Source organism: Mustelus asterias, unplaced genomic scaffold (genome assembly GCF_964213995.1).
Source record: "Mustelus asterias unplaced genomic scaffold, sMusAst1.hap1.1 HAP1_SCAFFOLD_503, whole genome shotgun sequence".
NCBI lineage: Eukaryota > Metazoa > Chordata > Chondrichthyes > Carcharhiniformes > Triakidae > Mustelus > Mustelus asterias.
This window is the reverse complement of record NW_027590455.1, coordinates 149,021-163,811: the sequence shown is the minus strand read 5'-3', so window position 1 is coordinate 163,811 and position 14,791 is coordinate 149,021. Positions and strand designations below refer to the sequence as shown.

At 48.0% G+C, this 14,791-nt stretch overlaps 1 protein-coding gene across 12 annotated transcripts in view; it reads left to right on the top strand.

Annotated features, from left to right (window-relative positions):
* ahnak (AHNAK nucleoprotein) overlaps nt 1–14,791 on the top strand; it is a 95,873-nt gene that overhangs the window by 53,957 nt on the left and 27,125 nt on the right. For all 12 annotated transcript variants that reach the window (XM_078204906.1, XM_078204908.1, XM_078204915.1 and 9 more), the window contains exons 2-4: nt 9,097–9,205; nt 12,311–12,464; nt 14,519–14,709. In XM_078204906.1, the coding sequence (XP_078061032.1) occupies nt 12,311–12,464; nt 14,519–14,709 (345 nt within the window). In that variant the 5' untranslated portion in view covers nt 9,097–9,205. The remainder of the gene's footprint in view (nt 1–9,096; nt 9,206–12,310; nt 12,465–14,518; nt 14,710–14,791) is intronic.

Genomic DNA, 14,791 nt, shown 5'->3' with positions numbered 1-14,791 from the left:
TCCGCAAACTTACTGATCACCCCAGTTACACCTTCTTCCAGATCGTTTATATAAATCACAAACAGCAGAGGTCCCAATACAGAGCCCTGCGGAACACCACTAGTCACAGGCATCCAGCCGGAAAAAGACCCTTCCACTACCACCCTCTGTCTTCTGTGACCAAGCCAGTTCTCCACCCATTGAGCCACCTCCCCCTTTATCCCATGAGATGCAGTGATAGACTGAGACTGAGATGATTGACCTTCAACAGACATCTTCCTTTGAGCAGGGTATAAATCCAACCATTGGATGTTTTCCCCGATTCCCATTGACTCCAGCTTTGCCAGGGTCAAATGATGCCCTAGTATTAAGGGCAGTCATTCTCACCTCGCCTCTTGACTTTAGCTCCTTTGTCCATGTATGGATCAAGGCCAGGAGCTGAATGATCCGAGCAGAATCCAAACTTGAGTATCAGCGAGCAAGTTCTTGCTCCTTAAGTGCCACTTGTTAGCACTGTTGAAGACACCTTCAGTTTGCTGCTGATCCAGTGTAGACTGATAGGGCGGTAATTGGCTGGGTTAGATTTGCCCTGCTTCTTGTAGACAGGACATAACTGGGTAGTTTTCCACATTATCTGGTGAATGTGGGTGCTGTACATAGAACAGTACAGCACAGAACAGGCCCTTCGGCCCACGATGTTGTGCCGAGCTTTATCTGAAACCAAGATCAAGCTATCCCACTCCCTATCATCCTGGTGTGCTCCATGTGCCTATCCAATAACCGCTTAAATGTTCCTAAAGTGTCGACTCCACTATCACTGCAGGCAGTCCATTCCACACCCCAACCACTCTCTGCATAAAGAACCTACCTCTGATATCCTTCCTATATCTCCCACCACGAACCCTATAGTTATGCCCCCTTGTAATAGCTCCATCCACCCGAGGAAATAGTCTTTGAACGTTCACTCTATCTATCCCCTTCATCATTTTATAAACCTCTATTAAGTCTCCCCTCAGCCTCCTCCGCTCCAGAGAGAACAGCCCTAGCTCCCTCAACCTTTCCTCATAAGACCTACCCTCCAAACCAGGCAGCATCCTGGTAAATCTCCTCTGCACTCTTTCCAGCGCTTCCACATCCTTCTTATAGTGAGGTGACCAGAACGGCACACAATATTCCAAATGTGGTCTCACCAAAGTCCTGTACAGTTGCAGCATAACCCCACGGCTCTTAAACTCCAACCCCCTGTTAATAAAAGCTAACACTCTATAGGCCTTCTTCACAGCTCTATCCACTTGAGTGGCAACCTGTAGCTGTACAAAAACAGCTTGGCTCGAGACATGACCAGTTCTGGAGCACTAGCCTTCAGCACGATTGCCAGAATGTTGTCAGGCCCCCTTGAATTTGGTTACCAGCACCTTCAGCCTTTTTTGACATCACATGGAGTGAATCGAAATAGCTGAAGACTGTGATGTTGGGAGCCTCAGCAGGAGGCTGAGATGGATCATCCACTTGGCACTTCTGGCTATCGACAGTTGCAAATGCTTTGTCTTTTGCACAGATGTTGCAGAGAGAGATTGAATAGGTTGGGACTTTATTCCCTGGAGTGTAGAAGATTGAGGGGAGATTTGATAGAGGTGTATAAGATTTTGATGGGTATAGATAGGGTGAATGCAAGCAGGCTTTTTCCGCTGAGGCGAGGGGAGAAAAAAAAACCAGAGGGCGTGGGTTAAGGGTGAAAGGAGAAAAGTTTAAAGGGAATATTAGGGGGGGGCTTCTTCACGCAGAGAGTGGTGGGAGTGTGGAATGAGCTGCCGGATAAAGTGGTAAACACTTTTAACATTTAAGAAAAACCTGGACGGGTTCATGGATGAGAGGGGTGTGGAGGGATATGGTCCAAGTGCAGGTCAGTGGGACTGGGCAAAAAATGGTTCGGCACAGACAAGAAGGGCCAAAAGGCCTGTTTCTGAGCTGTAATTTTCTATGGTTCTATGTGCTGGACTTCCCCATCAATGAGGATGGGGATATTTGTGGAACCTCCTTCTAGAACAGAGAACATAGAACAGTACAGCACAGAACAGGCCCTTCGGCCCACGATGTTGTGCCGAGCTTTATCTGAAACCAAGATCAAGCTATCCCACTCCCTATCATCCTGGTGTGCTCCATGTGCCTATCCAATAACTGCTTAAATGTTCCTAAAGTGTCTGATTCCACTATCACTGCAGGCAGTCCATTCCACACCCCAACCACTCTCTGCGTAAAGAACCTACCTCTGATATCCTTCCTGTATCTCCTTAGTCAATTTTCCACCACTGTTCATGACTGGGGTGTGGCAGAACCGCACAACTTAGATCTGATCTGTCGGTCGTGGGATCTCTTGGCTGTCTATCACTTGCTGTTTGACGTACAAGTGGTCCTGTGTTGTAGCTTCACTGGGATGAGGTGCTGTGCCTCGAATGCCCACCTGCACTCTGCATTGAACCAGGGTTGTACCCCTGGCTTGATGGTAATGGTAAAGTGGGGGATATGCCAGACCATGAGGTTATAGATTGTGGTCGTATACAACTCTGCTGCCGACAATGGCCCACGGTGCTTCATGGATGCCCAGTTTTGACTTGCTAGATCGGTTCGAAATCTATCCCATTTGGCAGTGTTAGTGCCAGACAACACAAAAGGGTATCATAGAAACCCTACAGTGCAGAAGGAGGCCATTCGGCCCATCGAGTCTGCACCGACCACAATCCCACCCAGGCCCTACCCCCACATATTTTACCCGCTAATCCCTCTAACCTATGCATCTCAGGACTCTAAGGGGCAATTTTTAACCTGGCCAATCAACCTAACCCGCACATCTTTGGAATGTGGGAGGAACCCGGGGGAAACCCACACAGACACGAGGAGAATGTGCAAACTCCACACAGACAGTGACCCGAGCCGGGAATCGAACCCAGGTCCCTGGAGCTGTGAAGCAGCAGTGCTAACCACTGTGCTACCGTGCCGCCCGAATCCTCAATGTAAATCCTCAATGTAAATATGGGACTTTGTCTCCACGATGCAGTGTTCATTGCTACCAAAAGTGTCATGGATAGATGCATCTGTAACAGATGGGCTGGTGAGAACGAGGTCAAGTGGGTTTTTCCCTCTTATTGGTTTCCTCACCATCTAGATAGATAGATAGATACCCTACAGTGCAGAAAGAGGCCCTTCGGCCCATCGAGTCTGCACCGACCACAATCCCACCCAGGCCCTATCCCCATATCCCACCCACTAATCCCTCTAACCTAGACATCTCAGGACTCGAAGGGGCAATTTTAGCATGGCCAATCAACCTAACCTGCACATCTTTGGACGGTGGGAGGAAACCCACGCAGACACGAGGAGAATGTGCAAACTCCACACAGACAGTGACCCAAGCCAGGAATCGAACCCAGGTCCCTGGAGCTGTGAAGCAGCAGTGCTAACCACTGTGCTACCGTGCCGCCCGAATCCTCAGTGTGAATCCTCAATGTAAATATGGGACTTTGTCTCCACAATGCAGTGTTCATTGCTACCAAAAGTGTCATGGATAGATGCATCTGTAACAGATGGGCTGGTGAGAACGAGGTCAAGTGGGTTTTTCCCTCTTATTGGTTTCCTCACCATCTGTTGCAAACCCAGTCTCTCAGCTGGTGGGATAGATAGGACATACCCAGGGAAGATGCTGGTGGTGTCTGGTACATTGTCTGTAAGGTATGATTCTGTGAGTATGACTATGACAGGCGGTTACTTTACTAGCCTGTGAGACAGCTCTCCCAATTTTGGCACAAGCCCCCAGATATTAGTAAGGATGACTTTGCAGGGTGGGGAACACTGGGTGTGCCGTCTGGTGCTCAATGGTGGGTGGTCCATCTGGTTTCATCCCTCATTGACTTATCTGTTGTGGTTAAGAGTCTGTCACATCGCTGTGGGGTCTGGAGTCACATGTCGGATGGCGGATTTCCTTCCCTAAAGGATATTAGTGAGCCAGGTAACTTTTTACAGCAATCCTCCTTGGATAAGTTTTGTTTAATTTCCAGATTCACTGATTTTAAACTCCACCAGCTGCCATGATGGGATTTGAACCCGATTTGAATCTGTGGCGGGCGGGGTGTTAAAATTCCGCCCACTGCGTCATTTTGTCACGGTCAAGAGGGAGGGGCAGTTACTGGAAGGAACTAAGCACCTGACAGCTGCTCCAGTTTGAATGCTCCAGTGAGATAGTTCTTTGTTGCTGAAATATGACTAAAAGCTCTTTTTCAGGCTTCTGTCACCCTGTAGGAATGTAATTCGGGGCGGTTTTGTAGCCCTATGGCACGCAGATTGAAATCCTACTGTAGCAGGCGGGGTGCTTGTGGTGGACCTCAGTTGGGCCTTTGTCCTATATGGACCACCGTTGTGTGTGTTTGTCATACCTGGACACACCCCCTTCCAGTTTGGTTCTTCGGTACCTAGTATAAAGGTGGCTGTCTCCTCCCCCCTTGCTCAGTCCAGGTCGGTTACTTGTTGGGACCTGCTCCTGATTCTGTTGTGAATAAAAGCCTACACTTGTATTGGCACACCGGTAGTCTTTCGCCTTATTGATAGCGCATCAATTTTATTCACAACAGTTGACCAGCATGGAGCAGTTTCTAAAACCCAACAAGTAACCGACCTGGACTGAACAAGGGGGAGGAGACGGCCACCTTTATACTAGGTGCCGAGGGGAGGAACCAAACTGGAAGGGGGTGTGTCCAGGTATGACAAACACACACAACGGTGGTCCATATAGGACAAAGGCACAACTGAGGTCCACCACAGTGCTGACAAAGCCGGGCAAGCAAAGATGGTAGAATAAAGAAAGAACTTTGTATTGACGGAGCATTTAGTCACTCGCTTGGTGGCATGCCAAAGTGCTTCATGGCCAATCTTCAAAGTATTGTTCCGTAAGCAAAAACGGCAGGCAACCACCATATAGCCCAATCCCATCAAAAAAGATTGAGATGAATGGCCCATCAAGTGGGTTTTGGTGCTCTTCATGAAGGGAGGAATGTTGACCTAGACAGCAGTGGAAACTTCCTGCTTTTTGAATACTGTGGTCCCCCGTAAGATCTTTCTCTTTCACCTGAAAGATGCTGCCTCTTCCGACAGGCAGCATCTCCGACAATTCAACACTCCCTCAGCGATGAGCCGGATCGTCAGAATACTTTGTAGGCTCAAGTCTCCTAAATGGGGTTCGAACGCACAGTCCTCTGATTGAGAATGCTACCAGTGAGCCATCGCTGACAAGAAAAGCAGGAAGATATCCTGGCACGGGCGATCTCTCCCATTCAGAATGGATAAGAACCAACCTTGTTGGTTCCCAAAATTGTTGGAAGCAGGATTCTGGGCAGCTCAGCCTCAACTTATTGACTTAGATTGACGCTTGCCACTGTTTGGTTGGAAACATAGAAACTCTACAGTACAGAAAGAGGCCATTCGGCCCATCGAGTCTGCACCGACCACAAACCCACCCAGGCCCTACCCCCATATCCACCCACTAATCCCTCTAACCTACACATCTCAGGACACTAAGGGAAATTTTTAGCATGGCCAATCAACCTAACCCGCACATCTTTGGACTGTGGGAGGAAACCGGAGCACCCGGAGGAAACCCACGCAGACACGGGGGAGAATGTGCAAACTCCACACAGACAGTGACCCGAGCCGGGAATCGAACCCGGGACCCTGGAGCTGTGAAGCAGTGTGCTGCCATGGCGCCCTTTTCAAAAAAAAAATCTTAAATAGTTTCAAGGCTTTTCGCGCTTTCTCTTTCTATCTCATGACAAACCCAATCCTTCACAAGGGCCAAGATGGTGGGCAAGTTGCTTGGCTGTTGGGGGGAGTCTTAAGCCAAACCAAATTGATGCTGGGACCACTGTGGTTTTGGATGGATCAGTTCCATCTAGGCAGTGAATTGGCACTTTGAGGGAACAGAGCTTTTGTAGATTGTTGGCTCTTTATCATAGAATCCCTACAGTGCAGAAGGAGGCCATTCGGCCCATCGAGTCTGCACCGACCACAATCCCACCCAGGCCCTACCCCCACATATTTACCCGCTAATCCCTCTAACCTACACATCTCAGGACTCTAGGGGGCAATTTTTAACCTGGCCAATCAACCTAATCCGCACATCTTTCGGACTGTGGGAGGAAACCGGAGCACCCGGAGGAAACCCACGCAGACACGAGGAGAATGTGCAAACTCCACACAGACAGTGACCCGAGCATCGAACCCGGTACCCTGGAGCTGTGAAGCAGCAGTGCTAACCACTGTGCCACCGTGCCGCTATACCGTGTTGCTATAAGTTTCCTCGCCCCTAGTGAACTGCTTGCAAACAAACATGTGACACGAGGAACACACGCTCACTCGTGCAAGGTAGACTTAACTGAATGAGGAAGAAATGCTTTGGCACTGAGCATGTGGGTCCCTTCTCCAGGGAAAGAAGATCTCCCCTGCAGTGATGGGTTTTTTTTTTCAAATGGGTGACGAAACTCACTGGGTGAGGCTGGCAGACAGGAGTGAGAGGTGGGAACTGACAAAACTGATTCGGATGGGTGAGGCAGCCAGCCCCTTTGACTTGGCTGGGAGTGTTGCAAACTCACAAGTTGTTGAAAGATTGTTCTTTAGGTTTTTGTGGCAGTCAAAGAGGTTTTAATCAGATTAGAACAGAGCTTTGTCACGTTAGAAGAGCAGTTGTTGACTTAATGTTGGCAGCAATACGAGACTGGTCCCAGCATACCATGTATTAGGGAAATAACCTTGGATAATCAGTGGATGGAACTGGATTTGACCTTTTGAAAACTGCACTTCCTTCACAGCTGTCAAAACACAGGTCTTTTCAGCTTTAGAATGTAACTCATGCGAAGAATAATTCTGTTTTCCGAGGCAGATTGTTCTGGTCCAGATTCCTTTTGAACTTTTGTCCCCATCAAAGTGAAGGATGTTTGAACGAGGGGAAAAACAAGACTTGCCATTCCAGGTGCTGAAGTTCTGCAAGTGTTACCAAATCTCTCACTGGAGTTACTGGAGGTGTCCTGGGAAGCTCCCAATGTCAAGATCAAACATTTCCTTCTCCTGAAGGTGCTGAGGAATATTTATTTGGCTGTTTCTCCACCTATCATGCCTCATGAGGAAGCCCAATGGAAGTGACTATCACGGAAATGGTTGCAGAACAAAAGGATGCTATTTTGCCGACGGTGTCCGTGCCAGGTCTCTGTCAGAGTAACTCCTGACCTTTTCCTCGTAGCCCTGCAGTCTTATTTTTCTTCAGATAATTATCCAACCCTTTCTGTTTTGAAAGCCACGATTGAATCTGTCTCCACCACGCTTGCAGGCAATACATTGCAGAACCACCCGCTGTGCAAAAGCGCTTTTCCTCAGATCACCTCCGGTTCTTTTGGCAAACAATTTAAATCGGTCCTGCATAGCCAATAAACCACGGCGGCCATTACAGCCTAGTCTGATCCCGTCCCCACTTGATGTTCACCTCAGCCTATCGGGACCAACCGCAGAGGTCCAAATCATATAATTAGTCAGCTCAGTGTCTCCAAACTCTGCTTCTCTCTCCATTGATGCTGGCAGACTTGTCAAGTACTTGTCAAGTGTTTCCAGTTCAGATTTTCAGCATCTGTGGTATTTTGGATCGGTATTTCCTCGGGGTTGTGTGTGGCTCTGTTTGACTCAATTCATTACATTGTCCTCGATAAAGAGAGGGATTTTACTCTGTTATTAATCTGACAAAAATCATAGAATCATAGAAACCCTACAGTGCAGAAGGAGGCCATTCAGCCCATCGAGTCTGCACCGACCACAATCCCACCCAGGCCCTACCCCCACATATTTTACCCGCGAATCCCTCTAACCTACGCATCCCAGGACTCTAAGGGGCAATTTTTTTTAACCTGGCCAATCAACCTAACCCGCACATCTTTGGACTGTGGGAGGAAACCGGAGCACCCGGAGGAAACCCACGCAGACACGAGGAGAATGTGCAAACTCCACACAGACAGTGACCCGAGCCGGGAATCGAACCCAGGACCCTGGAGCTGTGAAGCAGCAGTGCTAACCACTGTGCTACCGCGCCGCCCCAATAAGCCTGTATAGCCTACCGAGTTTGTGTTTGCTCCCTTGTTGTGCTGGAACAACTTAGTTGGGACCTTTTTCTTGCAATGAGTTCTGTACCATTTTTGATAGACCATCCTAGATAGACCACAAGGCTCGGAACACACAAGGAAACCCCTTTGGTACTCAGGATTTATCCCCAGAGAAATTGGTGACGAGTCTTCTTAAGTGACTTGCTTGGTCCCTTTCAGAGAACATAGGGAGTACCAAGTAGGTAGGATGGAGTCACATGTAGCAATCGCCTGGGTTACACTGGGCAAGGATAGTGGTTTTCCCTTTCCCTGAACCAGTTCGGGGAGACCGAGTGGCATTATCGCCAGGCTATTAATCCAGAAACTCAGCTAATGTTCTGGGGGACCCGGGTTCGAATCCCGCCCACGGCAGATGGTGGAATTTAAATTCAATTTTTTTTTTAAAAAATCTGGAATTAAGAATCTACTGATGACCATGAGACAATTGTCGGGAAAACCCCATCCGGTTCACTCATGTCCGTTTGGGGGGGAAATCTGCCTTCCTGACCTGGTCTGGCTGGCATGGGACTCCAGAGCCACAGCAGTGTGCCCTCCAGGGGCAACAAGGGTAATAGATGCTGTAATGAGTCTCACAACACCAGGTTAAAGTAGGACTTTAACCTGGTGTTGTGAGACTTCTTACTGTGTCTACCCCAGTCCAACGCCGGCATCTCCACATCACGATAAACGCTGGCCAGCCAGCGACACCCATGTCCCACAAATGAATTGGCCAAAAAAAAAGACAAATACTGTGAATTATCATTTGAAATGATATATAAAAAAAAACAATGTAAATAAAAGGTTGTGTTTTTATGATAGTCCATTAGTTGTCTTGATCGTTTTACTGGAGACGCCCCACAAAAGGTCAGTCAGATTTGCGGATGGTGTGAAGGGGAGGTGGGCTTCAATTAAACGTTCTGAGTCTGACTCCCGCTGCTTTCCTTTCTTTCAGTGCTGTGAGCCCGAAGCAAGCACAAAAGTGAAGCAACAGACCCCGTACCAGCCAAAGAACTGGCAGCGATTTAGTTTTATACTTTCAGAGCCGGAGAAACTGCGCAAAGGTATGTCCTTTCTGATCATCTCCTCCTCCTCAGACCCCCGTGGGCCGCAGAAGTGTTTGTGAACACATTGCAGTTGAAGTTGTTGTCTATTTCACAAATTCCCGACCACCCCGTGGCACAGCTTGCCGTCAAGGCGGATGATCCACAGCTTAATTTGAACAGGAGCATGATTCGATGCGAAGTACATTTATTCTGCTGTTAATGATCTATCCTTTTTAAGATTCTGAAGTCTAATCATTTAGAATCGTAGGACCCCTACAATGCAGAAAGAGGCTATTCAGCCCATCCAGTCTGTGCCAACTCTCCATCAGAGCATCCCCACCCCTGTAACCCCACATATTTACCCTGCTAATCCCCTTAACCCAGTAAGAAGTCTCACAACACCAGGTTAAAGTCCAACAGGTGGGCGGCACGGTAGCACAGTGGTTAGCACTGCTGCTTCACAGCTCCAGGGACCTGGGTTCGATTCCCGGCTCGGGTCACTGTCTGTGTGGAGTTTGCACATTCTCCTCGTGTCTGCGTGGGTTTCCTCCGGGTGCTCTGGTTTCCTCCCACAGTCCAAAGATGTGCGGGTTAGGTTGATTGGCCATGCTAAAATTACCCTTAGTGTCCCGGGATGTGTAGGTTAGAGGGATTAGCGGGTAAATATGTAGGGATATGGGGGTAGGGCCTGGGTGGGATTGTGGTCGGTGCAGACTCGATGGGCCGAATGGCCTCTTTCTGTGCTGGAGGGTTTCTTTCTAATTTGGTAGCAAATACCATAAGCTTTCGGAGCGCTGCTCCTTCGTCAGATGGAGTGGAAATGTGCTCTCAAACAGTGCACAGAGACACAAAATCAAGTTACAGAATACTGATTAGAATGCGAATCCCTACAGCCAGCCAGGTCTTAAAGATACGGACAATGTGGGTGGAGGGAGCATTAAGCACAGGTTAAAGAGATGTGTATTGTCTCCAGACAGGGCAGCCCTGCAAGTCCATGAGGCAAGCTGTGGGGGTTACTGATAATGTGACATAAATCCAACATCCCGGTTTAGGCCGTCCTCATGTGTGCAGAACTTGGCTATCAGTCTCTGCTCAGCGACTCTGCGCTGTCGTGTGTCGTGAAGGCCGCCTTGGAGAACGCTTACCCGAAGATCCGAGGCTGAATGCCCGTGACAATCCCCTTAACCTACACATCTTAGGGTGCTAATAATGGGCAATTTACTATGGCCAATCCACCTTATAATAGCTCATTTGCAGGACAACTAGAGAGTCCAAGAGCATCCTGAAGCAACTGAAAAGGGGCATTTTTAGTCGCTGGAGAATTTTTAAAAATTGTTTGACACAAGGCGAAACGTTAAGAGGTACGAACAACCTACCTCAAAACGAAAGAGAGAGAGAGAGAGATACCTTAATAATATATTAAAAATCAATAGGCGGAATTTACCAGCTGTTCCTGCTGGTGGGATATTCCAGTCCTGCCAACAGCAACCAAACCGCCAAGGGGTTCCCCGTAGGTGGAGGGTGCGATCAGCAGGAAACCCTGGAAGATTCTGCCTCTGGCCAGTCGCAGGCTGCCTCAGTAGAACACGCCACACGGGAAGCAGATATTTCCCAATGTCTGCATTTATTTCTTGTCTACAAAGCCTTGCCTATTGTTGTCAACTTTTCCTACTTAACATTCCTAAAACTGCCTGTTTTAACTTGTTACGCTGTAATCATAACCTTCCGATAGTGGCGTCGCTTTGTTGCCTCAGTTTTATAGCTTCTGGCACTTTGAGTTGGGGAGAAACACCAGTGCTTCAAAATGTTTGTAAGCTTTCCTAATCTGGTTTAAAGTTTTGAAGTCTATTTATTAGTGGCACAAGTAAGGCTTACATTAACGCTGCAGTGAAGTTACTGTGAAAATCCCTTAGTCCGCCACACTCTAGTACTGCTGCCTTGCAGCGCCAGGGACCCGGGTTCGATTCTGACCTTGAGTCACTGTTTGTGCGGAGTCTGCACGTTCTCCCTGTGTCTGCATGGGTTTCCTCCGGGTGCTCCGGTTTCCTCCCACAGTCCGAAAGACGTGCGGGTTAGGGTGCATTGGCCGTGCTAAATTCTCTCTCGGTGTTACCCGAACAGGCGCCGGAGTGTGTGGCGACTGGGGGATTTTCACAGTAACTTCATTGCGGTGTTGATGTAAGCCTACTTAAAATAGCACTAATAAAATAAACTTTCATAAACTCTAAACATGTTGCGTAAAAGTTTTACCTCATGTCATTTCTGGTTCTTTTACCAGTCATCTTAAATCTGTGTCCCTCCGGTTAGGAACCCTTTGGCCCTGGAAACGGTTTCTCTTTATCTGAACTCTTCATGATCTCAATCACCTCTATCAAATCTCTTCTTAACCTTCTCTCGTTTTAGGGAGAACCAGCCCTCCCGAGTCTCCAATCTCTCCGTGTGACTGCAATCCCTTTCCCCCCCCCCCCCGGAACTATTCTAGTAAATCTTTTCTGTATCCTCGCCAAAGCATGTTACATCTTCTGTAAAATGTGGTGTCCTGGATTGGAAACACGAGGCTAAACTATGTTTTATAAATCCATAACTCCCTTGATTTAACCAAGATCCCACAGTAAGAAGTCTCACAACGCCAGATTAAAGTCCAACCAGTTTACTTGGTATCACGAGCTTCCGGAGCGTCACTCCTTCATCAGGTGAGTTGGGCGCTGTCCGAAAGCTCGTGATACCAAATAAACCTGTTGGACCTTAACCTGGTGTTGTGAGACTTCTCACTGTGCCCCACCCCAGTCCAACGCCGGCGTCTCCACATCAAGGCCCCATATGCATTATGTTTTGCTAACGTATCCTTACACCTTAAGAAAACAGTCCTCCGGGCCTCTCTGTTCCTGTAACCCCTTTAAAATTATAGCATCCAGCTCACATCATCTCGTTCCATCTTCCGACCGAAAAAAAGGTCTCACCTCAGACTTTCCTGTGTCGAACTTAGCTTTTAGCTGCCAATGCAAGCAGTGGTAATACTGTTGTTAAGGATTCAGATACCCCGATGACGATAGATACACCCCCTGACCTTCCAGTTAGCTCTTTTTTTCCTGGCTTATATTTTGCTGTTTTTGATTTTGGCAGATGGCTAAAAAGGAGGATGATCTCGATGTGCTGCTCCCAAACTGGTCAGGAGCGGCTGCGCATGGATTCAGCATTAGTGGTGGCGATGAGGGGATCTTCATCAAGGATGTGGTGCAGAACTCTCCAGCAGGGAAGAGCGGTATGATGAAGGAAGGTACCGATGCCATTTTCCAATTGCTGCTTTTCACGGTTAAGGTTGGGGTAGGACACTCCGAACAAATGGTCCAATTCTTAAATGGAGGGCCTCGTAATCTCATCATTTATTATGTTAAAATTAAATGATAGTTACCTTCACTCTTGCTGTGATTATGTTGAAAATATGCAGCTTATTTAAAATCATTCAGAAATGTCGACTTCTGGGTTTGTACCTCTCAAAGTTACTGTTACAGACTTGAAGATATGTTGGTGGACCTTCCTTGACTGTGTTTACCATAAAATTGGATGATGCTTTATAAGGAAAGAAGTTTTACACCATACATACACAATATGTTATTTTGCTACAGTGGTTGTCTCTTTAAAGCTACAGAGTCTAATTATTGTTGAGTAAATGCTAGCTGAGGTCATTCAGAGTATGATTGCTGTACTATTAGGGAAAGCCAGTTCAGTTTGTATCATCTCTCCCGTTCTGCAAAATCTAGTTATTGGTGAGTAAAGACAGGCGAAGGTCCCTCAGAGTTATAACTGCAATATGGTCAGGGAACTTTGAAATCTAATAGTCTCAGGCCCCAGCAGAAAGGTATGCATCTTTATATGATTATTTTAGACACCAACCTCTATGTAACGTGTTTCACTAAGTTTAAATCATTAATTCTCTTTTGCTGATGGACAACAGGAAACTATATTATGAGTTAACAGATATTCCGCTGCTTACCGCTGAATCCTGCGGAGAGTAACTCACCTCCTGACTCCCCCCAAAGCCTGTCCACTGGGAATCCTGCGGAGAGTAACTCACCCCCTGACTCCCCCCCAAAGCCTGTCCACTGGGAATCCTGCGGAGAGTAACTCACATCCTGACTCCCCCCAAAGCCTGTCCACTGGGAATCCTGCGGAGAGTAACTCACCTCCTGACTCCCTCCCCAAAGCCTGTCCACTGGGAATCCTGCGGAGAGTAACTCACCTCCTCACTCCCCCCCCAAAGCCTGTCCACCATCTACAAGGACACAAGTCAGGAGTGTGATGGATCACTCCCCACTTGCCTGGATGGGTGCGGCTCCCAACAACACTCGAGAACCTCGACACCATCCAGGACAAAGCAGCCCCGCTCGATCGACACGCTAACCACAAACACTCACTCCCTCCACCACCGACGCGCAGTGGCAGCAGTGTGTACCATCTACAAGATGCACCGCAGCGACTCGCCAAGGCTCCTTAGACAGCACCTTCCAAACCCATGACCACTTCCATCTAGATGGACAAGGGCAGCAGATACATGGGAACACCACCACCTGCAACTTCCCCTCCAAGCCACTCACCAAACAGACTTGGAAATATAATCGGCCGTTCCTTCACAGTTGTGGGTTTAAAATCCTGGAATTCCCTCCCTAACGGCATTGTGGGTCAACCCACAGCACGTGGACTGCAGCGATTCAAGATGGCGGCTCCCCGTCACCTTCTCAAGGGGCAACTAGGGATGGGCAATAAATGCTGGCCCAGCCAGCGACGCCCATGTCCCACGAATGAATTTTTAAAAACTTTCCATGGCCAATCTTATTCTCCATAGACACTGGCTTTAGAAGAGCTACAGGTCTCTGGTATCTCACCCAGGTGGACACATCTCATCACAATGACTGTTGGCAAGCTGTTAGGCATCACCGTCAAACTCAATTCTATCCTGAACCAAGGTCCAGAAATACCTGTACCTTCCAGTCACTGAATATAGAGTTCAGCCAGACATAGACAGGGCCACTGAGCCTGATTGTGGCATTTGAACTGCCAACACAGCTGAGACCAATAGGCTAACTCAGCACAGACTAGGGATTGCTCCTGTGTAAGTACAGATTCACACTGAACGGTGCACTCACAAGGTGGGCCTTTGCCGTTTCCCTCTTTGGCATTTTCTCTCTTTCTATGCAGCTGGTTTCTCATCTAACTCTGGGCTGAGATTGGCTTTAATCTTGAAGCCCCTCTGTACTTTGAAATGTCCTTGCAAACCTGAAAGGCGCTGACCTCTTTCTCTCCACCCCCCCCCCCCCTCCACCTGTCTCTAAGGTGACCAGATTGTGAGTGCAACTATCTACTTTGATGACATGGGATATGAAGACGCACAGAAGATATTACAGACCGTGGATCGACATACTGTGGGACTGAAGCTACACCGAAAAGGAGAAAAGCTTTCTCCCGGGGGCAGCTATTCCTGGAACCCAGAACGGATTGAGGCTACAAGTCCAGATGCTGTACTGGTATGTGCGGCATGTCGAATAAAGTCACGAGTAAAATGATTTTTTTGAAACAATTTAGGATCACAGAATGGCATTACTTTCT